This window comes from Hibiscus syriacus, unplaced genomic scaffold, assembly GCF_006381635.1.
Source record: "Hibiscus syriacus cultivar Baekdansim isolate YM2019G1 unplaced genomic scaffold, ASM638163v2 tig00110895_pilon, whole genome shotgun sequence".
Lineage (NCBI taxonomy): Eukaryota > Viridiplantae > Streptophyta > Magnoliopsida > Malvales > Malvaceae > Hibiscus > Hibiscus syriacus.
The window spans coordinates 5,689,622-5,711,156 of record NW_024062903.1 but is presented as its reverse complement, the minus strand read 5'-3'; the positions used below and the strand labels follow the sequence as shown (position 1 = coordinate 5,711,156).

The window sequence follows — 21,535 nt, the reverse complement described above, 5'->3', positions numbered from 1 at the left end:
GGATTCCCCCATACAAAAGAATATTGCCCAAAATATATATATTAATTATATTAAAAATAAATTCATTTAAATATAAAAAGTATTATTTTATTCGAACAATTCTTGGAAACACACTCCTTGTCAGTTAATGCGCGCTTCTATAAATTCCTCGAGTAAAATACTATTTGAAAATATTACAAATAGCAAGAAATTAAAATATATGTAAATAATGGATCAAGATAATAAAGAATAGTAATTTTAGGGATTAAACTACACAATCAACAATAAATAAAGTAAATATTGCGAATATTTTACAATATGAGCACTACAATCGTAAATAAACTAACTTTAATCATTCAGGACTAAAGAAATCATTAAAATAAGGCACTCAAATTAAAATAATCATAAATATAAAATACTAAGCAGAAAAGGACTAAAATGAAATAAAAAATAAAAACAATAGCCATATCATAATCAACAGGTGACTAAAATGTATAAATTGAAGATATCATATCTAAATTATAATAAAATAATAAATAGAACCCAAACAGTGGCTAAAATGAATAAAAATAAAAACTAGTGAATAAATTCAAATAAACCAGAATAATAAAAATAACTAAATTGAAACCAACACAAATTATAGCACAAAATTTAAGAAATAAAATAAATAGAGGACTAATGACCAAAATGGAAAAACACGCATAAAGTAGAGGACCTAGAAGAAAATAAACCAAAAAGTTAGTGCTGCGAAATAAAAAGGTAAAATCACTAAATCAGTCCCTAAGTATTTAAAAAATTAAACAGTCACTACACATGACCAAAATGCAAAACACGCCTAAAAGTATAGGGACCAAACAATAATTAAACAAAAAATATATAACATGAATAAGAAATGGGTAAATTAAAAAATGGTCCCTTCAAGTGACCATTTTGCAAAAACACGCCTAATTTAAGGGGACCTAAGTGTAATTTCCCAAAAAATTTTCTATAAATATCATATTTTTTTCCTTTGTTCTTTTTTTCTCATTTTTTCTTTTAAAATATTTCTAGAGAGAGGGTCTTCGTTCTCTCTAGAAAACCAATCATCGCCAGTAGCTTACCACCTGTCGGCCGTCGACCCGTCCGACGTCATCGTTGGTTGTTGTTGGCCACCAAATTACACCGACAGACTCGTCTCGACGAGAATAGTTCAAATCTGGGGCCCGTTCGACCATGGATTGGCAGTCAAATTTCATAAGTTAGCTAGGAATTCAAGAGCGTTTAGGGTTTTTCTTCAAATCCTTTGACTGCCCAAACATGATATATATAGGGACGGTAATTTAAATCGATATTAACAGATTTCAAGACATTCAAGTCTGACAGGGTCAATTTTTTTTTAAATAAGATTCAGGTATGATTTTATATATGGGTATGATTTTATATATGGGTCTGATTAGGTAACTAAAACAGAACCAATGTTATAGTTGGATGACTAAATATGTAATTTATAGTCTAAAAGAAATGAAATCGATACAACTTATCAAATGATTGAGAGAAGAAACATGACTAAGCTCTGAGTTGAAAATCCAAATCAATGATAGAAAATTGCATTCTCAACTTGGTCAAATTTAGGGCTGAAAATGAGATAAGACAGATCGCGAGTTACTCGAGATCGACTCGATAAATACTCGGATCGAATAGACTCAACTCGAGCCCGAGCTTGACTCGAGTTCTTAACGAGCCAAAACGAGCTACTCGATATTCGGCTCGAAAAACTCGTGAGCAACTTGAAAATATAATATATTAAGATTTTATTTTTTTTAAATAAATTATTAATAATATTAATATTTATGTATTGAATTTTTTTAAAAATATAGTAAGATTTAATGCATTTAATTAAGGTTCATGTTCGAGTTTGAGGCTTAAATCGAGTTAAGTTTAAGAATTTTCTTTTTCATTTCGAGCTGCTCACGAGCTTCAGTTCAGGATTTCGAGTTCGAGTCGAACTTGAAAATTTTAAGCTCGCGAGTTTTCGAGTCGAGCTCTATTTCAGAGTTTTCGAGTCGAGCTCTATTTTAGAGTTTTCGAGTCGAGCTCAGCAATACTCGAGCTTGACTCGGCTCGTTTACACCCCCTAGTCAAATTCCAAATATGTAGGTTGAAAAACAAAATTAAAATCCTGAAAATTACTAATTCACTCAAATTCAACAGAGTTCATAGTATACCAAAACCATGGCGATCAGTGCCATTAAGTCTATAAAATGACTTCAAAATTAACATTATACTAACCCTAATTCTCTGGCCAGAGAAAGGCAGATAATGAATTAGCAAACTCAACGCTTTCCACCACCACCACCGAGCTTGGGACCTTTTGGTGCCCCACCCTTCGGAATGCTACCCTTGCCCTGTGTCTTCTGTTGCTTTGCAGATACTTCAGCTTTCTTCGCCTTCTTCTCATCCTTAGATTTCTTGATTCTTTCCTTGATTTCTCTGCAGAATTAAAATAATCACAAAGTATTCCCCACAAAATGCTTGATACATGAAAATCAGCAATGACAATTATGGGATGAAACTTATATGCCAAACAAAACAAAAAACACACCGGAGAGCAGCTTCCCTAGCAGCATCACGAACTTCGGGTTTCTCACTCCTCTTCTTCTGGATAACCTCTAAAGTGGCACCAACAATGGATCGGGAGTAAGGCTTCTTGGTGGTCCGTCTCCTCTTCTTAATAGCCTCTTGGGCAATGTCCTAATGCATGTAAGTTGTAACAAAATAGAAAAAAAAATCACTCAACTTTTATCAGATTGCTAAAAGAACAAAAAGAAATGCCTAAAACTGTTCGATAATTATTCATTTTATACTGAACATTAATATGTTTGTCATAAAATTTTATTACTCACAATCATTTCTCTTGTGTCACAACCTGGATATAATTACTCCAAAATGTAGCAATTTTCTGTATATATGTGCATTAGTAATGTCGATACTCACCTTCTTATGTTGTTTCCTATACATGGCTGTCCATGTAAGTTTCGATGGTTTCAGACGGTTGTGGAAGTACCTCTTGCATTTTGAATTGGAAAAGAGAAAGACCTAAAAGAATCAATGAAGGCAATTATTACAAATGCAACTATATGATATTAACTGCTTCAAATCATAACTCAGAAAAATTTACCTGAGAATCAGAACGAACGAATCTGATGCCTTTCCCAGGGTAAATCTTGGCACCACTAAATCGGCAAAGCTCCGTCCTAGCATTCCACATCACACAGTTTAGTATGAAATTTGGAATATTGAAAACATAAAATCAATATTCACCAGCCTAATCATTCACTTGACTATCACATGATTAACTAAATTAAACAATTATAGCCATTAAAGATGAATTCGTTTGCAATTGAAATGAACACTAGCATCTCAATAGCAGAACTAAAATATAATTCCATTTCAACGCACATAGCTAAGAACTAATTTTATTTCTTACCATCAAGATTTAGCAGCCAGTATTTTATTTTTTATTTTCTTTCATTAATGCAAGACATTCAGCTTCGATAAATTGATAAAATCTCATATTAATGCAATAAATTCAAAAACGAAAATTTAACAACAATCAGGCTGCCGAGAAAATGGACACGTAAAATAGAAATTTTAAGAGAGAGATGAAATGTTAATTCCAGCTTTAATGTTCTAACTAAAATTGACGAACATTAATTCCTCGCATTGTACTTAAATTAAAACAGATGAACATGAATTCAACAGTCAAATTTCAAGCAGGCTGAAATACAATAAAATAAAACCAAAAGGAACAACTTCAAAGGTAAAAAGTAATGGAAATGTAGAGAAGAAGCATACTTGAGAACCATGGCTGGCGCTGTTGCTGCCGCTGTTTCTCTGTTCCTTTGGTTTTGAAACCCTAGCGGACTTTGCTAGGTATATTCAAGGTTTTGAAGAAACGGCCCTTATATTGTTTTAGAATTACGAATTACCCTGAACGGGCTGCGAATAGAATGATAAATTGGATATGGACCAAACCCAATATCTAAAAGCAAAGGAATATGTTAATTGTTAGACTAGTAAAACTCATTTTATAATTAGATTTGAATGCAATTAGGCATGATAGTATCTAAAACCCTATTTTTTTTCCAGAAAATCAAATCTGACCCTTAATTTCCCCCCACTTATTTGTGGAACTTAAATCGAGAAAAAACCAATTTGACCAACAGAGTCAAATGTCTATAGTTATGATACTGACATGATACTTCGCTAAGTTAACATGGTAGTCCACGATACTGACGTAAAGGTTCACGGTGATTGATGATGTACCAAATGTACTAAATTGATTTTTTTTAATCAAAATTCGAGGATCAAATTGATTTTTTAAGTTCACATGCTTATTTAATTTAATTTTAGAAAATTAAAGTTATTTAAAATATAATTCAAATATTCAAAATATAAATAAATATATTAAAAATAAAATACTAAAAACACTATTTAAAAAATTCAAATATGATGTAAGCTATAAAATGATAAATAATAAATTATTATAAAAAATATAAAAAACATATATTATACATAATATATAACAAGTTATGAGACATTTTCATAAATGCTCTTAACAGAGTTTGGATTAATTATCTATATAACAAGTTGAACATGATTAATATATATGCTCTAACTTGAGGAGAGTTTTAGGGATTTACAGCTTGAATCTTATAGATTGATATATATTGTATTTAACGTAGAATATTATATAATTAACATAGGATATTACTTTACATATTGTAGATCTTTATATTTGTATATATACATGTAATGTTTATGAATAATAAATAAGGAGCATTGATGTATGTTTTACAGTTTCTAAACATCTCATATCTGCTGAAGGGACGGATGAATTGAGGATCTGAAATCTGAACTAATCCTGTCTGTCTTTTCTTGCTCTAATGGATGATTACAGCTTCCAACATATAAGCAGTCAAGTACTCTGAAAGCAAAGCTTCGTTTTGAGAACAATTGTAATGGTGGATTAGAACTTTCTTCCTGGCCTGAGATATTTCATTGGCGCAGGTGAATTTCTAGTGCCATTTGAGTTTGACTTCCTCATTGTCTAAACTCATTTCTATCGGCTATAAGGATTTTAATATATATAAAAAAATTATAGAAATATCCTTACTGAAGATCAAGTCTCTTTCAAGTTTCAATTGTCATCTACTTTATTGATGGTTAACAACTTAACATTGAAGACTGTCTCCTGCTAAAACAATATACCAACGAAGACTCAAGTAATATATAATATCCTACATATGAGAAGATTACGTGAATGGGTGACAGTATTTTCTTCTTTTTCTTTATTCCCTTTCTACGAACATGAAGGAAATAGCTTCAAGAGACGAGTCCCACTCCCTGTGCTAGCAAATTGCCTTCTAAGACCTCGTTGGCTGCTTCAGAGGGATGGAATCCATCCCAAAATACATACGATGTAGCATTGGAGGAGGTCCCCAGGGCCCTCGAATTGCAAAGCAAGGAGGTCTCTAGTGTACCCGTTCCACAGCAAGCTCTTCTTGACTCAAAGAAACCTGCAACAACCAAATTCACAGGGGAAAAGTATATTAATGAATCATGCATGGTAGAGCCTTGAATAAAACAATGAAATTTGTTATCTAATACAGAATGTTGATTCATTCTGTTGATTAACTACTCTTTTGCACAACAGGTGATTTACCATTATCACTAGGCTTTGTAACCATGTCCAAGAGAGGCTGGTATATATCGAAGACAACAAGTTTGAGACCTGCCAACTTGTCCAGTAGGCTTACAGATGTTCTGTTTAGTTTATTGTTGAAGGCTATGGCATCTTGGTTTAACCTTGCAACACACTGGTTACTTCCTCCACCAAATAGGGTGATCGCCGCAGGTAAACAACCTGTTGGCGGTAAGGTTGTGACTCCAATCCTCCTTGCTCCCAGTGTATACAGATTCTATTTCAAACATAAAACAGGTACTAATTTCTCAAGTAAATGGTCCAAATATTGCTAAAGATATCACAATAGCCCCCGTAAGTGAAAGCCAAATGATACCTGAATGAAAGTAGAGTATGATCTAATGAGAATGTCAGAGAATTGATCCGGTGTACAGATTCTATTGAGTAGAGGATTGATGTAGTAGTTCTGAATATAATCACTGCTTCCTGCACTCAAAAGTTATATGGCACCAGAGAATATGTCATTCGCTTTAGCTTTCCCTACCATGTTCACCACTTTCGTTTGGTACTCCTTGTAGTAGTTTAACTGCTGGGTCAATGTTATGGCACGCTACAAAAGTCAACAAAACAGTTCATCTTGTTCGATGATCAGGCTTCATAGTCAGGACCATAGAGAAAAAGAAAGGGGTTGAGGATTGGGATCTTAATATTTTACATATAGGTTTGCAGTTCTGTCATATAAACCAGAAGCAGCCGAAGCAAAGTTGGCTCCAGTCAAGAGAGCATTTCCTCTGGCATCTTGACTAAGGTAAGTCGGCGGGTATGAATTGAACCCAAGGTATTCCGCTGTGCATGCAGGAATGGATAAGGTCCATCACATAAGGGAGTGAAAGAGCCTAAATGAATGGGGAAAAACAAGTATGGGTTCTCTAAAAAAAATTACCAGTGAAATCTGTGGCTAGTTTTCCATTGCAGAATCTTCCGGTTGGCCTGTGAGTAACAAAATCTCTTCCATACGGTGGAAAGTTGGCCTTGATAAGTGTATAGAGATTGTTGTTGTTCCCAACATCAACAACCGAGTCTCCAAAGATGATTAATGCAGGAACAAGAGGGTCTCCGTTAGCCATTGATGAAACCAGAAGAAGAACCAAGGTACCCAAAAACTCTCTTGAAATTCTCATTTTTTCTTTCTGGACTGAATGGGGGTGAAAGAGGGAGCAGGTGACGGAGAATTTAAGGATAAAGAGCCATGGATGAGAGTTATGGTCATATTGTTAATAATGTTTTTAAGAGAATGGTTCCATAAAGGTGCTTATTTCTAGAAGTGGCATGTTTTTCCATTAGCTTTACTGAACAAAGTGCAATAATTTTGTCCATGTTCTAAACTTTTTTCATCGGGTGACAATAGAATTAGTTAAAGTGTTGAGTACATTTTTTGAAATAGTTTCATTAGTTTGGTTGCCGTTTGATGTGCATCCTCATCAAGGGGTGGCGTGTCTTCAATAAATTTTCCATTTTTATTCTACAAGAATGATCACTTCACCCATCCCTAGCGTATCTAGAAATTGTTTTATCTCTTTACATATCCACTAGTTACCAATTATCTTGTTTCATCTCTCTCTTTTTATTCCCTGAGGTTTTTCGGTCTTACACTTGTTTATGTAGTACATCTGGAATCCCAAGACCCTCAGGCTCAGGAGCTTATGTACTAAGTTCCAGAGGAGAGCAACTCCGTATCTATTATTTTAGAAAATCTGCTAAATTTTGATTTAGTATGTAAAGGGGAGAAGAGAAAAAAGAAGAAGAAGAAAATTTGCGTATTTAATTATTTTAAAAAAGAGTATTAAATTTTAAACCCGTATTTTTTAATTTATAGATCTTTTGTCTGTGCCCAGGCTTAAAAAGAGCATAAATGCATGTATTTGTATGGCATTTTCATTGAAATCTGAGTAATATAAGATAAATAAAAAAGAAAATGTTGACTTGATCAAACTATAGTATTAAGTTGGATTACATATTAGAAGTATATTCTTAGCATTTAAAGCATGTTCTCATTAATATTGCACATTAAGCCTAAATCCTAAACCGACCACTCTATATTTGAAGTGAGGGTTACTGTTTTCCTAGATGTTGAGGTAGTTGTCATGATCATTTTTTAGAAAAATAATTAAATATCATTTTAAAAACAATTATGATTTTATTTGAAAATTTTGGGGTTTTATGAATTAATTAGAATTAAATTCAATAAGATTCGTCATCGACTTTTGGGTTAGGTAGGTCGAATACCTAAAAATTTCATTTAAAATAATTTTAGGAAAAAATCGTTTTTTAGACAAAAGTTGGTTTGCGTTTACCAAAAAACTCGACGTAACGGGTCCGGGAGTCAGTTACGCGTGGGGAAGGATAAACACCCCCACAATGCCCAAAATTAGTACTTAATCGCTTATATATTGTCGCGGTAGTGGAAATTATAAATCAAATATAAAGCTAGAAAATGATTCATTTATTAAAGTTTAATTAATTTGCTTTGAATTATTTATTAGGGAAAATACTTTAATTTGAAAAGAAATATCGAGATTTGCTCATCCTCTGATGAGAAGACTATCTCTTCTATTTCTTGCCTAAAAACAAATATTCCCTCCTCGATTTATAAAAAAACGTAAATCAAATATAAATTGAATATCCGCATTTTACATAAAATAAATTACTATATAAAAAACATATTGTGTAATTTGAATTAGAATAAAAACAAAGTAATTATCACTTTTAAAAAATAAATTTGATTTATTTCGAGTTCACATTTCGTTCGAATGTCGTATCGGATATCACTACTTCGACCAAACAATGCTTTCTACGCCCATTCTACAAATAAGTGTTCTTGAAAATATTAGAGTAAAAAAAGCGTTAAAAAATAATGAAACAAACATTTTATACAATCATTCAAAACCAATTCCCAAGAACAAAGAATATACACATACATAAATAATACAAATAAATATATAATATCCATACATGGTTAAATGTAAGGAAACAAAATTTAAATATGCAAAAATTAAATTATAGAAGTAAAATAAACCGACAATAAAAAATAATAATTAAACGAATAAATTAAATTACTGAAAAATAAAGAGACATAAATAAACGATTAGAACATTAAAGCAAGTAAAATGCAAAGAATGAAATTAAAATTAAAATAAATAAATAAAAGAAATAAAATGCATAAATTTAAAAGTGTATAAAGTTAAATAACAGAAATAAAATGCAATAAAAATAAAATATTAATATCGAATTTTATTATTTATCCCGATGAGAGTCATACCACGGGGCATGTCGTCGCAAGGTCGTACATGGTTCGAACATAAAATAAAAAAAATAAATAAAAAATGTTAGCAGTTAGTAATTAGCGGTTAGAAAGGTTAGCTGTTAGAAAAGTTAGCGGTTAGCAGAGTTTGAACCATAATAATGTGGATCATACCCCGGATCGGGTCACCACAAGGTCAAATCAAATAATTCAAACAAATTAATTAAAATAAAATAAAATAAAATAAAAAGTTAGTGGTTATCAGAGTCTGAATCATAGTAATGTGGATCATACCCTGAATCGGGTCACCACAAAGTTGAATCGAATATTAGAAACAATAAATAAATAAATAAAAATGGTTAGAGTGTAATAAAATAAAAGTTAGTAGTTAATATGCAATAAAATAAAAGTTAGTAGTTAACTTGAAATAAATAACATAGCATAATAGTGACCAAATTAAAAGTTAAAAAATCTGCATGCACTTTTGAAATAAATAAAAAAAATGATTGACCAGAGTGCAAAAAGGGCTAAAATATAGGGGACTTAAAGGTGATTTTCCCATAATAGTGACCAAAGCGTGAAACACACAGAAACTGGGAGGACTTACGAGTGAGTAACCCCTAAAATAAGTGACCAAAACGTGAGGTAACGCTAAAACCCGGGGACCTCTGCATGATTAACCCAAAAATACAAAAAATACTACCCCTCATTTCTTTTTTCTCTGCTCGCGACTGACCGCCAAAAGAAAACACAACCTTTCTCACTGGCCAAACACCGACTATCATAAATCGATGGCCCTCACACTCTCAACCAACGCCGAATCAACCCGAAGCCCGAACCGAAGCAAAAAAAATAACCAAAACATCCCATTTTCTCAACCCAAACTCCTCGCTCGAAACCCAAATGCCCTATTTGGGCATCGTTCTTCCCTCCGACCACCATCCATGGTTGTCGGAATGCTTAACTGACCCGAACAAAACAATAACCTCCCCCACCAGCTACGCAAAACTACGACCAAGATTATCACCCTAACCATATTTTACGTATAAATGCTAAAAAAACATGTATGAAAGAAAAAACGTGAAGAAGGAGAGAGCCCCCTTTTTTGTTTTCTTTCTGGTTTACAAAAATAGAGGGTTGTTTACAAAAAATCAAGGGGTTGCTTATAAAAAATCGGGGGATGTTTCCTGCTTTTTGATTGGCTTTTAAAGCCCCACCAAATTACAAATGGTATAATTCTTTGCCTGGTCCTTACATTTTGTTCCATATTTAGTTTTCAGACAAAATTAGGGTATTACATATGCCATTATTTGCTCGTCTATTGTGTAAACAATGACGAAGCAAAGACAAATAATGGCCTAATTTTGTCTAGCTACGATGTTTGCTCTGCATCTTGAGCTCAAATTCTTCGCCTGAAAATAGAGGATTTAAAGATGACATTGTTCTTCCATGTTGAGGACGTCGGGTCAATCTAGAGATAATTTGGTGTTGAAGACGACATTGCTCATTCCTGTTAAAGAGTTATGGTCATTTTCGGGTAAATTATTTATTGAAGATGACGATGTTTTTTCTCGTTGAGGAAATCGGGTCAACCTGGAGATAATTTTGGAGACAATACGATTCCTACGCGTTGAGGAAGTCTGATTGTCTAAGGATGACACTGCTTCTTCGCGTTGAGGAGATTTGGTCGGTGGATGACATTGTTCCTACATGATGAGGACGTTTAGCCATTTTTTTGGGATAATTTGGAGACAACACGGTTCCTACGTGACGAGGAAGCCTGGTTATCTGAGGATGAAGCTACTCCTAAGCGTTGAGGAGATCTGGTCGGTGGAGGACATTTCTCCTACGTGATGAGAACGTCTAGCCGTCTTTATAGATAATTTGGAGACAACACGATTCCTACGTGATGAGGAAGTCTAATTGTCTGAGGATGACACTGCTCCTACGCGTTGAGGAGATCTGGTCGGTGGACGACATTGTTCCTACTTGATGAGGATGTCTAGCCGTCTTTAGGGATAATTTGGAGAGAACACAGTTCCTACGTGATGATGAAGTCTGGTTATCTGAGGGTGACACTGCTCCTTCGCGTTGAGGAGATATGATCAGTTGCCAATGATTGACTTGAAATGAAATCTTCTTTTCCAACATGGAATTGTGGAATGAAGTGTTTGCCAACATTGAATTCCTATCAAATATTTGAATGAAAATGAATAAGTGGAAAGAAATTTGTTTCAATAGAAGCTATCTTGGGTCAGATAAAATTTTGTTTCGAGTGAAACATTTTAGAATTTACGTTTTAAGGGAAAACTATCTCAAGCGAGACAAATTTTGTTTTTTAAGAAGAACAATATCAAGTGAGAACAGTTTCAAAATTTGCATTTAAAAGGAAAATTATCTCAAGAGAGGCGGAGTTTGATTTTTAAGAAAAACAATCTCAAGTGAAAACATTTTCAAAATTTGCGTTTCAAGGGAAAATTATCTCAAGCGAGACAAAATTAGTTTTTTAAGAAAAAACAATCTCAAGTGAGAACAATTTCAAAATTTACGTTCCAAGGGAAAATTATCTCAAGCGAGACGAAATTTGTTTTGAGAGAAACAATCTCAAGTGTTCGCATATTAAGGAAGACTGTCTCAAATGAGACAAAATTTGTTTAGAGAAAAACAATCTCAAGTGAGATCAATTTTGTTTCAAGTGAAACAAATTCAAAATTTGCATCTCAAGGGAAAACTTTCTCAAGCGAGCCAAAATTTGTTTTGAGGGAAATAATCTCAAAAGCTTATGTTTCAAAAGAAAATGTCTCAAATGATACGAAATTTGTTTCAAGAAAAACAATCTCAAGTGAGATCAATTTTGTTTTAGGTGCAAAAATTTCAAAATTTGTGGAAAACTGTCTCAAGCGAGACGAAATTTGTTTCGAGAGAAACAATCTCAAGGATTTTTGTTTCAAGAGAAATTTTCTCATGCGAGATAAAATTTGTTTCAAGAGAAATTGTCTCAAGTGAGACAATTTTTGTTTTAGAGAAAACAATCTCAAGTGATATCAATTTTGTTTCAAGTGAAACAATTTCAAAATTTGTTAAAATTTGTCTCAAGCAAGACTAAAAAACAATATCAAATGTCAGCAATTTTGTTTCAAGTGAAACAATTTCAAAATTTGTGTTTCGAATGAAACTTTCTCAAGAGAGACGAAGTTTGTTTTGAAAGAAACAATCTCAAATGAGATCAATTTTGTTTCAAAATTTTCAAATTTTGTGGAAAATCGTCTCAAGCAAGACAAAATTTGTTTTGAGAAAAACAATCTCAAAGGTTTATAGACTGTCTGCTCCTACTTGTTGAGGAAAGCTGCCTTTAGAAGATCTAATTGTTCACTTCAGGATGTCAAATATGTGGATGACATTGTTCCTTCATGTTGAGGATGTCTAGTCATCACCAAACTTATATTTCCTTAAAGATCAATATAAAAATGATGAATTTATGAATGACTATCTTGGATGTTATGATGAAGTTGATTTCATGTATTTGACTTGATTTTTATTTTGATAAAAATGACATTTTTTGAATTTGTCCTCGTGAGAAAAGAAAATGATCTTGAGAAAGGAAAATTAAATGATGTCCTTGTGAGAGGAGAAAAATGGCCTTTGAGAGAAAATGAAATAAGGATTTTAGGAAAAACAATCTTAAGAAAGACTAGATTGATGTTTTTAGACAGACAATCTTGAGAAATATGAAATTAGTTTCTCAAAAGCAATTATAAATGTACCCTTATGAGAAGGGAAAAACCTCTTTTATTGCAATATGATGATGAATGTATGATGCAAAGATGCAAATTTTATGTAACGTGTATGTATATGTTTATGTATGTTTTCTTGATTCAATGGTCAAAGACAGATATTGGAGAACTCTTCATTTTATCCCTGATTCGATTGTCTTCACTCTTTGTTTGCACCAGCGCATCCTAGCAATTCTTGACTTGTATCAATGGCTTCTTGCCCTTGCAAATTTTTTCCCATGATAAAAATGGCTTCCCTTGTCTGGACCCACGTAGAGATCCAATAGAGCTTTCATCTTTACTTTGAATAGAGAATCCATTATTTCAAGCTTTGGAGATGTACCCACAACTGCCCTGTAGTGGGAAATCAATTGCCACTGCTTGAAGCTGCCTACCGCAGCAATTGATAGGATATCAGATTGCCTAGGGGAGCCATGAGACACATCCATGCTAAAGATGATGGTTGGAACCTTAGAAAATACGGGAATTGAAGGTGTTTGCTCAAATGTTAACATCAAATTCAGTCCTCCAAGCTTTGCATTGATTCTTAGAAGCAAATTTGTAAGATGCTGATCATTGACCCTAGTTGGAGCCATATACTACGTAATTATGCCAAACCTGACAAGATTCATAAGGATCATAATTCTTTTTATCAGGTAAAACACAAAGGAGGAACTGTGGAGCTTCAGGAAATTCAGATTGGCTTTCCTTGTTCTTTTCTTTAAATTCTTTCAACAAGATAGTAGCGTTTACTCTGATTGGGATCTTGACTCACCTTGAATAGAGATTTATCTGAATTGAATCCCAAATGAGGCTATTTGTATCACATCTTGTTGAGAAGTTAATGACAACTCATCGTTTAATCTTAGTTGGCTTCACTATTTCTTTAAAATTCCATCGCGCATTCTGTGGATTGAAATCTTCACCCTTCCTTAATTTTAATCTCGGGAGTTGTAGAAGACAACCTTCATCTTGGGTGAAATTAGGATTTATGGAAACAACACATGATCATAACATTGGTTCAGCTCTATAGTTACTGATTTGTAAAACATTCGAAAACTTACTCATCATTTCATGTGACTTCTGTCTAGATTTTTCAACTAGGAATGCTCTTTTCATGATGTTCAGAGCTTTGTATAGCGTTGCTAGGAAACCGAAGAGCAAAGCTCAGTGGTAATGTAAGTGGGACATTTTTTCTTGCCAACATTAATGCATGGGTAATCACCAGAACAATGCAATTGTATGTTGTGACAATGGACAAAACAATCATATAGTAAGCTCCACTGTCTCTGCTTCACCATTTTCAGTCGTCACACCTTTCTGAATCATTGATGTCAGCTAAGCTTAATGATGTTGTACTTTTGGAAGATATGGGTCTTTAAAAATGCCCCAACATCTATCATTTCTAGATGATATGAGCCTTCAAAAAATGCCCCAAACACTTATCATTTCTGGCTCCAGCACTGATTTTAACTATGAGCTTAGTGTATGAGATACACGTGTCAATTACTAAGGCCTACTCCAGAGAGATTGTCTTGTTTGAAAATGTTTTTCTTTTTCTTTTATTTTCAAATTTTGAAAAAATATCAATTAAAAGAATTTTGAAAAATGAAAAAAATATTTCCCCTTTCTAAGTTTCACAATTGATAAAAATCATAAAAAAAGTTCATTGGATATCAAAGAATTAATTATACTTTTAATCCTTCAAAAGTAATATAGCTCTTTGACAAGTGTCAAGATTAATGATATCTTTGAAGTAGGGTTAAGTAAGAAATGATAAGAGGTCTCGAGTTGTTATCTTTGGTCAAAGTCTGGCATTCTCGTTTCTTTGATGTTCACTGATCTGATGGAATAGTTTCTATGCTTATATATTGGAAGTGTTCTCCGGTTCTCAACTCTCGTGAGCACATTCGGGTTATAAGTATCTCTTTTCAAGGGATTTGTGAGATCGCCTCCTATACAACAGTTACACAATTTTTATATTCAAGCCACCTTTTTAAGTTTTCAACTCAAATCCTCATTTAGTTTCAAGACGTTATTCAAAATTTACGTCTTGAACCCCCATTTGTTATTTTTCTCTATCACACATTAAAGATTTTAGAAAACCTTTTGTAAATAAAAGATTAATCTTGATGGGAGGGATGAAATTTAAAGATAGTTTCTTCTGTTTAGAAATCCATATATGATTAGAAAGAGATTTTTTGGCATATAATGTAGGCTATGGTTCACAGTTATGAAAGAAAGGGATAAATAGACCCAAACAAGTGTTTAAGGGTAATTGAACCAAGGGTCAATTTATTCTGATGTCTTGAATACTGTCTTACTCAATTTGAACCTACTCGTATGTGTCCTTTATTTTCTCTTGATGTTCTATGATCTTTTGGTGAATTGATTCTGAATCTTTCAACAAATTGTAATTGCTCAATCTTGTGGCTTGAGGCTCGATGCGTCATTTGACTAGAGGGACTTTTTGCATGTGCTTCTTGTCTTCTTTTTCTTTTTTTCTTTTTCTTTTTCTTCTTCTTTTTCTTTCTTTTTTTGCTCTTTGCTCTTTGTTTTTTTCTGTGCTCTTTTCTTCTTCTTTGCTCTTTTCTTCTTCTTTGTTTTTTTCTCTTTACTCTATTTTTTTCTTTGCTTTTTTATTTATTTGCTTTGATTTGATCTTTGAACTTTGCATTTGGTTCACCTTTCGGTATCTTATCTGGATTGATTGTCTTCACTCATGCGAGCATATTTCTTTCACTTTGCCCCTAGTGTGAAGGGTGATCTTTAGTTAGGGTTAAATCAGAAGAAAATATAATTCAGACTCAAATGGGGACACAAGGGATATATATTTTCTCCTTTTGTGAAGAGATAATTAAAGAAAGACGTTCATCATTTCATACACGGAAGTCCTTGTAGAAGAGGTATCTTAGGAGGATAGATTTTCAGGATTAATTTTTATTCACATGAAAGCAATGTAATTAATGCATGATAGAATTATTTTTAATTAATTTCCCCTTTTTATTTTCTTTATGCTTCTAGCATGTCTCAATTGTTTAGGCTCATCTTCAGAAAATTGATGTGAGATGCCCCACGTTATGTCTTATTGTAGAAAGGTTCACGTTCAAGTGAACATATTATACTCAATGCCTTTAGGTTTTATTGGTAGAAAAATGTTGGTTTTGCATTTAAGTAGACGATGGTGTGACTTTATTGGCTCAACGAAAGATAAGAGTATGACTTTTTGTGTCTTGAAAAAGATAAAAGCAACGTTTCAAAATATCAAAGAAATATAAAGTCAAAATTTGGTCTTTTGATAGTAACCATGAATTATTTCAGGTAAAGAATCGAGAAGTTTTATTTTTTGGGTTTTGGATGGGATAAAAAATGGTCTAATCTTGTCATATGTCAAAAATGTATAATTCTTGAAGAACTAAAAGAATCTTTAATTCACTTGATATTCGAAGAACTACAAGATTAAAACTCGTTAAATTATTCAACCTTAGAAGGTAACATACATTCAGTCATCAAAAGATAACAAAAAATATTTAAGCAAATATTAAAGAAAAAAATGAGTTCAAACAAAATAATGCTCTTAATGCAATTGCAAAAAAGAAGTTCATGGTGGATGTCAATATCTCTTATTGATTAGCATCAGAATGTCCCATTATTCATTGAACGTCCATGCCCCTAAATCGATCAGATTCTAGACCTTGCACTTCAACGCTCTACAGTTCTCACTAGGATGCCCTGAACTTCCTATGTTATAGTTGCATATGACATCAACATCATAACCCTCAGGATATAGGGACTCTTTTAGCTTGGACTAAATGAGAGTCACAAGATTTTTCTCAACAAGCATTGAAAGTAATTCCTCAGAGGTCATTGGAATTGGATCAAATTGACTCTCTTTCTCGGATATCCTATAAGGCTTAGTCCTATGGCTGGCTGAGTAGGCTCCCACCGTACTGATTTTAGTTTATTCTTTTACTTGTTTGAATCTTGCTTCTATGCTTAATGTGGTGTCACGTGATCAGGACCACTTCCATAAAATTCTCCATAAATTAATCCCCATGTTTTCATGAATGATGCATGCGAAAATGTTTAAATAAATGTAGTGTGGAATGTAAATATGCAAATGCAGATACAAAAAGTGTTGATCCCATCGATGAATATCATAGAATAATTTTCATCAGAGATAAAAGTCTTCACATTACAAGATAGTCCATTTTACAGACATGCTTTCACTTAGATGCTCAGTCTGAAATGGGTTGGTGCTTCATCTCGGATCTTCATCCTTGAAAATTATGCCCCTTAAGCACTATATAACCTATCTCATTTAATACCCCTGAGGTGTTGAAGTCACGAGTCACTCCTTGGTAATTAGCGATTGAACGATCGTAGATAAGGATCTGCTACTGGATTACTTCTCGAATTAATAGATGATCTTCAAGCAAGTTATCTTCTTGTAGTTTTTGAACTTTCTTTTTTAACCCTCGGTGCGTGTCTGTATATGTGACTGTTTGATTGAAAATTTTCACTTAAATATTCCCTTGCGGATCAACACTTACGCATTATGTCATGTTGATGAAATGCAATGCAAAAAATGTGAAAATGACACCAAAAAGAAAAAAAATGAGTTAGTACCGGTAAGATAATCAATAGAATTAAAAAATGCTATTTAAAAATGACATCTACCCAATCATGGTATCTACTCGAGCATGATTTCATTAAATAACAATCCTACTTGGACATGCTTTCTACCCAAAATGATTTATTTTCAAGAAATTGATCCTAACCACATATATCTAGTTTGCATTCTTTTATTAAAAAAGAATAAATATATTCTACGAACTTAAAGCAAAAGGAAAAGGTTTAGAGTCTTTCCTCCTTCGTGTACATATATTTTGGCACCTATTGACGGACAGAGGTTCGGTATGACTATACCTAGGGTGACCATTCTATGGTTCACTACATGCATGGTTTCGGCTCTATGACGAAAGTGTACTCAAATTGTCCTTGATGTTGGTGCCCCATTGGGCTGCCAAGCCCTTAATCCTAACCTATTACAAGTGTAAATGGATCGAGTTCAATTTATGGGATTCTTCCTTATACCCATAGGAGGAATAAATCCCTACGAAGGTATAAGGCATATGTATCCCAGGGGTTATTTGCTAAAACTCATACAAAGAATAAATTCTTACGAGAGTAAAGCATTCACCCCGACTTATTTGGAATGAAGCTCGGGTCTAGAGCATGTCATGTAAATGCTCGTGATATGTGTGAGGAGAAACATACAAACCTTTGACTCAAAAGGAAAATAAAAAAAACTTGACAAAAACCTTGACAAATCTGAAAACATAAATTAAAACATTAGTATGATAATTCAAAGAAATAAAGAATTTATTAAGCTTCAATAAATGGATCATAATTAGACCCATAATTTCCACCACAGCGACAATGTGTAAGCGACTTATAGCTGACTCTCTAAAAAAATCCCCAGCGGAGTCGTCAAGCTGTCATAATAATTTTTTTAGAAAAACAATTAAATATCATTTTAAAAAACAATTATGACTTTATTCGAAAATTTTGAGAATTTTTTTTGAATTAAATTGAATGGAAGTTGAAATCAACCTTTGGGTTAGGTAGGTCGAATACCTAAAAACGTCATTTAAAACAATTTTAGGGAAAAATTGTTTTTTAGACAAAAGTTGGTCTGTATTTACCAAAAAACTCGACGTAATGGGTCCGAGAGTCAGTTACTCGTGGGGAAGGATAATCACCCCTACAACGCCCAAAATTAGTACTTAATCACTTATATATTGTAGCGGTAGTGGAAATTATAAATCAAATATAAAGCTAGAAAATGATCCATTTATTAAAGTTTAATTAATTTGCTTCGAATTATTTATTAGGGAAAATCCTTTAATTCGAAAAGAAATATCGCGATTTGCTCATCCTCATATAGGAAGGCTATCTCTTCTATTTCTTGCCTAAAAAGAATATTCCCTCCTCAATTTATCAAAAAATGTAAATCAAATATAAATTGAATATCCGCATTTTGCATAAAATAAATTACTTTATAAAAAAACGCATTGCATAATTTGAATTAGAATAAAAATAAATTAATTATCACTTTTAAAAAATAAATTCAATTTATTTCAAGTTCAAATGTCGTATCGGATCGCACTACTTCGACCAAGCAATGTTTTCCACGACCATTCTACAAATAAGTGTTTTTGAAAATATTAGAGTAAAAAAGCGTTAAAAACGAATTAAATAAACATTTTATACAATCGTTCGAAACTAATTCCCAAGAACAAAGAATATATAGATACATAAATAATACGAATAAATATATAATATCCATACATGGTAAAATGTAAGGAAACAAAATCTAACTATGCAAAAATTAAATTATAGAAGAAAAATAAACATACAATAAAACACAATAATTAAATGAATAAAATTAAAGTACTGAAAAATAAAGAGACATAAATAAACGATTAGAACATTAAAGCAAGTAAAATGTAAAGACTGAAATTAAAATAAAAAATAAAAAAAAAGAAATAAAAAGGTATAAATTTAAAAATGCATAAAGTTAAATAACAGAAATAAAATGCAATAAAAATAAAATGTTAATATCAAATTTTATTATTTATCTGAGACTGTAAATAATGCGAGTCATACCCCATGGTAGGTCGTCGCAAGGTCGTACATGGTTCAAACATAAAATAAAACAAATAAATAAAAATGTTAGTAGTTAGTAATTAGCTGTTAGAATGTTAGTTGTTAGAAAAGTTAGCGCATAATAATGCGGATCATATCCCGGATAAGGTCAACACAAAGTAGAATCAAATAATTCAAACAAATTAATAAAAATAAAATAAAATAAAAAAGCTAGTGGTTAGCAGAGTCCGAACCATAATAATGTTGAACATACCTCGAATCAGGTCACCATAAGGTCGAATCGAATATTAGAAACAATAAATAAATAAATAAATAACAATGGTTAGAGTGTAATAAAATAAAAGTTAGTAGTTAATATACAATAAAATAAAAGTTAGTACTTAACTTGAAATAAATAACATACCATAATAGTGATCAAATTAAAAGTTAGTAAAATCTACATGCATTTCCGAAATAAATAAAAAATGAGTGACCAAAGTGCAAAAATGGTGAAAATATAGGGGGCTTAAAGGTGATTCTCCCCTAATAGCGACCAAAGCGTGAAACATGTTGAAACTAAGAGGACTTATGGGCGATTAGCCCCTAAAATAAATAACCAAAACGTGAGGAAATGCTAAACCCAGGGACCTCTATGTAATTAACCCAAAAACACAAAACAGACTCCTCCTTTCTTCCTTCTCTACTCGCGACCAACCACCCAAAGAAAACACAACATTTCTCATCGGCCAAACGCCGGCCACCATAAACCGATGGCCTTCACACTTCTAACTAACGTCGAATCAGCCTGAAGCCCGAACCGATGCAAAAAAAAAAGAACCAAAACACCCCCTTTTCTTAACCCAAACTCCTCATTCGAAACCCAAATTCCCTATGTGGGCATCGTTCATCCCTCCGACCACTATAGATGGTGGTTAGAACGCTCAACTGACCCGAACAAAACAACGACCTCCCCCACTAGCGATGTAGAGCTACGGCCAACACCCTAACCATATTTTACATATAAATGCTAAAAAACATGTATGAAAGAAAAAAATGTGAAGAAGAAGAGATAGCCCCCTTTTTTATTTGCTTTCTTTTTGGTTTACAAAAAAAGGCTGCTTACCAAAAACTGGGGGTTGATTCATGCTTTTTTATTGGCTTTTAAAGCCCTATCAAATTACAAATGGTATAATTCTTTGCTTGATCCTTAGATTTTGTTCCCTCTTTAATTTTTGGACAAAATTAGGGTTGTAGACACCCATTTTTATTTGGGTCTTATTTAATTATTATTATTATTATATTATTATTATTTTAATTTTACATTTTTTCCATTTTTTAGGCCCAATATATAATAACCCGAAGCCCAACAGAAGTTGACCCGATTATATCAAACTCGACCCAATTATAATAAACCCGACCCAAGATCAGACCCAACACCAAGCTGAACTACAACAACCCCAACCCACTAGGAAACCAATACTGCAATGGACCCAACCTAGCCCAGGATCCAACCCTATTCAACTGATACGACCCGATTCACATAGGGTTTCATTATAACCCTAGGTAGCTACTGCTGCCGTTGATTTCTCCTACCACCGATGAGGATTTTTGATGTCACCGCTTCACCTACAATGACAGACAAGTTAATCAATCAAAAAGAAACCATTAACAAATGGATTAAATCTAAAAAACGGGGCTTTTTTCCCTTCAACGCAAAGAAAGTCATAGTACTTTCAAGGGGGTTTAATAATTATCATCAGACAGGAAGCTATCAGAAATCACACATGCTATCAGATAAAGGCAGAGGAAAACAGAGAAGGAAAATGGAGCATTCGGGGGGAGAGAACAAAAAAGAAAACAAGAAAAAAAAGAAAAAAAAAACAGAGAGACAGATTCAAACTGAACAAAAAAAGATAGAAGGAAAAGAGAGTGAAAATAAGCGGAGGAAATACTTATCTTGTAAGTCGAAAGATGAGAATACCAAGGGTCGTTAGAGGCGAAGACACCGAAGCGTTTCTTCGTAGATTTATGGCGTTTGAGCTATTTCCAGACCAAATGAAGCTCGGATCCACGACTAGGGTGAAGAGGTGCTTCGAACCATATTTTCTTCCGGCCCCGGTGGACGGCGGCCGACGCCGCTCAGTGGTA

The 21,535-nt window shown here is 33.1% G+C and overlaps 1 protein-coding gene and 1 pseudogene across 1 annotated transcript; both read right to left on the bottom strand.

Moving 5' to 3' along the window:
* Positions 1 to 2,259: 2,259 nt before the first annotated feature.
* LOC120146141 (60S ribosomal protein L24-like) lies at positions 2,260 to 3,912 on the bottom strand. The gene is made up of 5 exons (XM_039159798.1): positions 3,814 to 3,912; positions 3,137 to 3,212; positions 2,953 to 3,054; positions 2,561 to 2,709; positions 2,260 to 2,448 (listed from the first exon to the last, which is right to left on the bottom strand). Exons 1-5 carry the CDS (start codon positions 3,822 to 3,824, stop codon positions 2,292 to 2,294), a joined length of 495 nt encoding a protein of 164 aa, XP_039015729.1. The 5' UTR covers positions 3,825 to 3,912; the 3' UTR covers positions 2,260 to 2,291.
* Positions 3,913 to 5,235: 1,323 nt separating this feature from the next.
* LOC120146002 lies at positions 5,236 to 6,881 on the bottom strand (annotated as a pseudogene).
* Between the last annotated feature and the right edge of the window lie 14,654 nt (positions 6,882 to 21,535).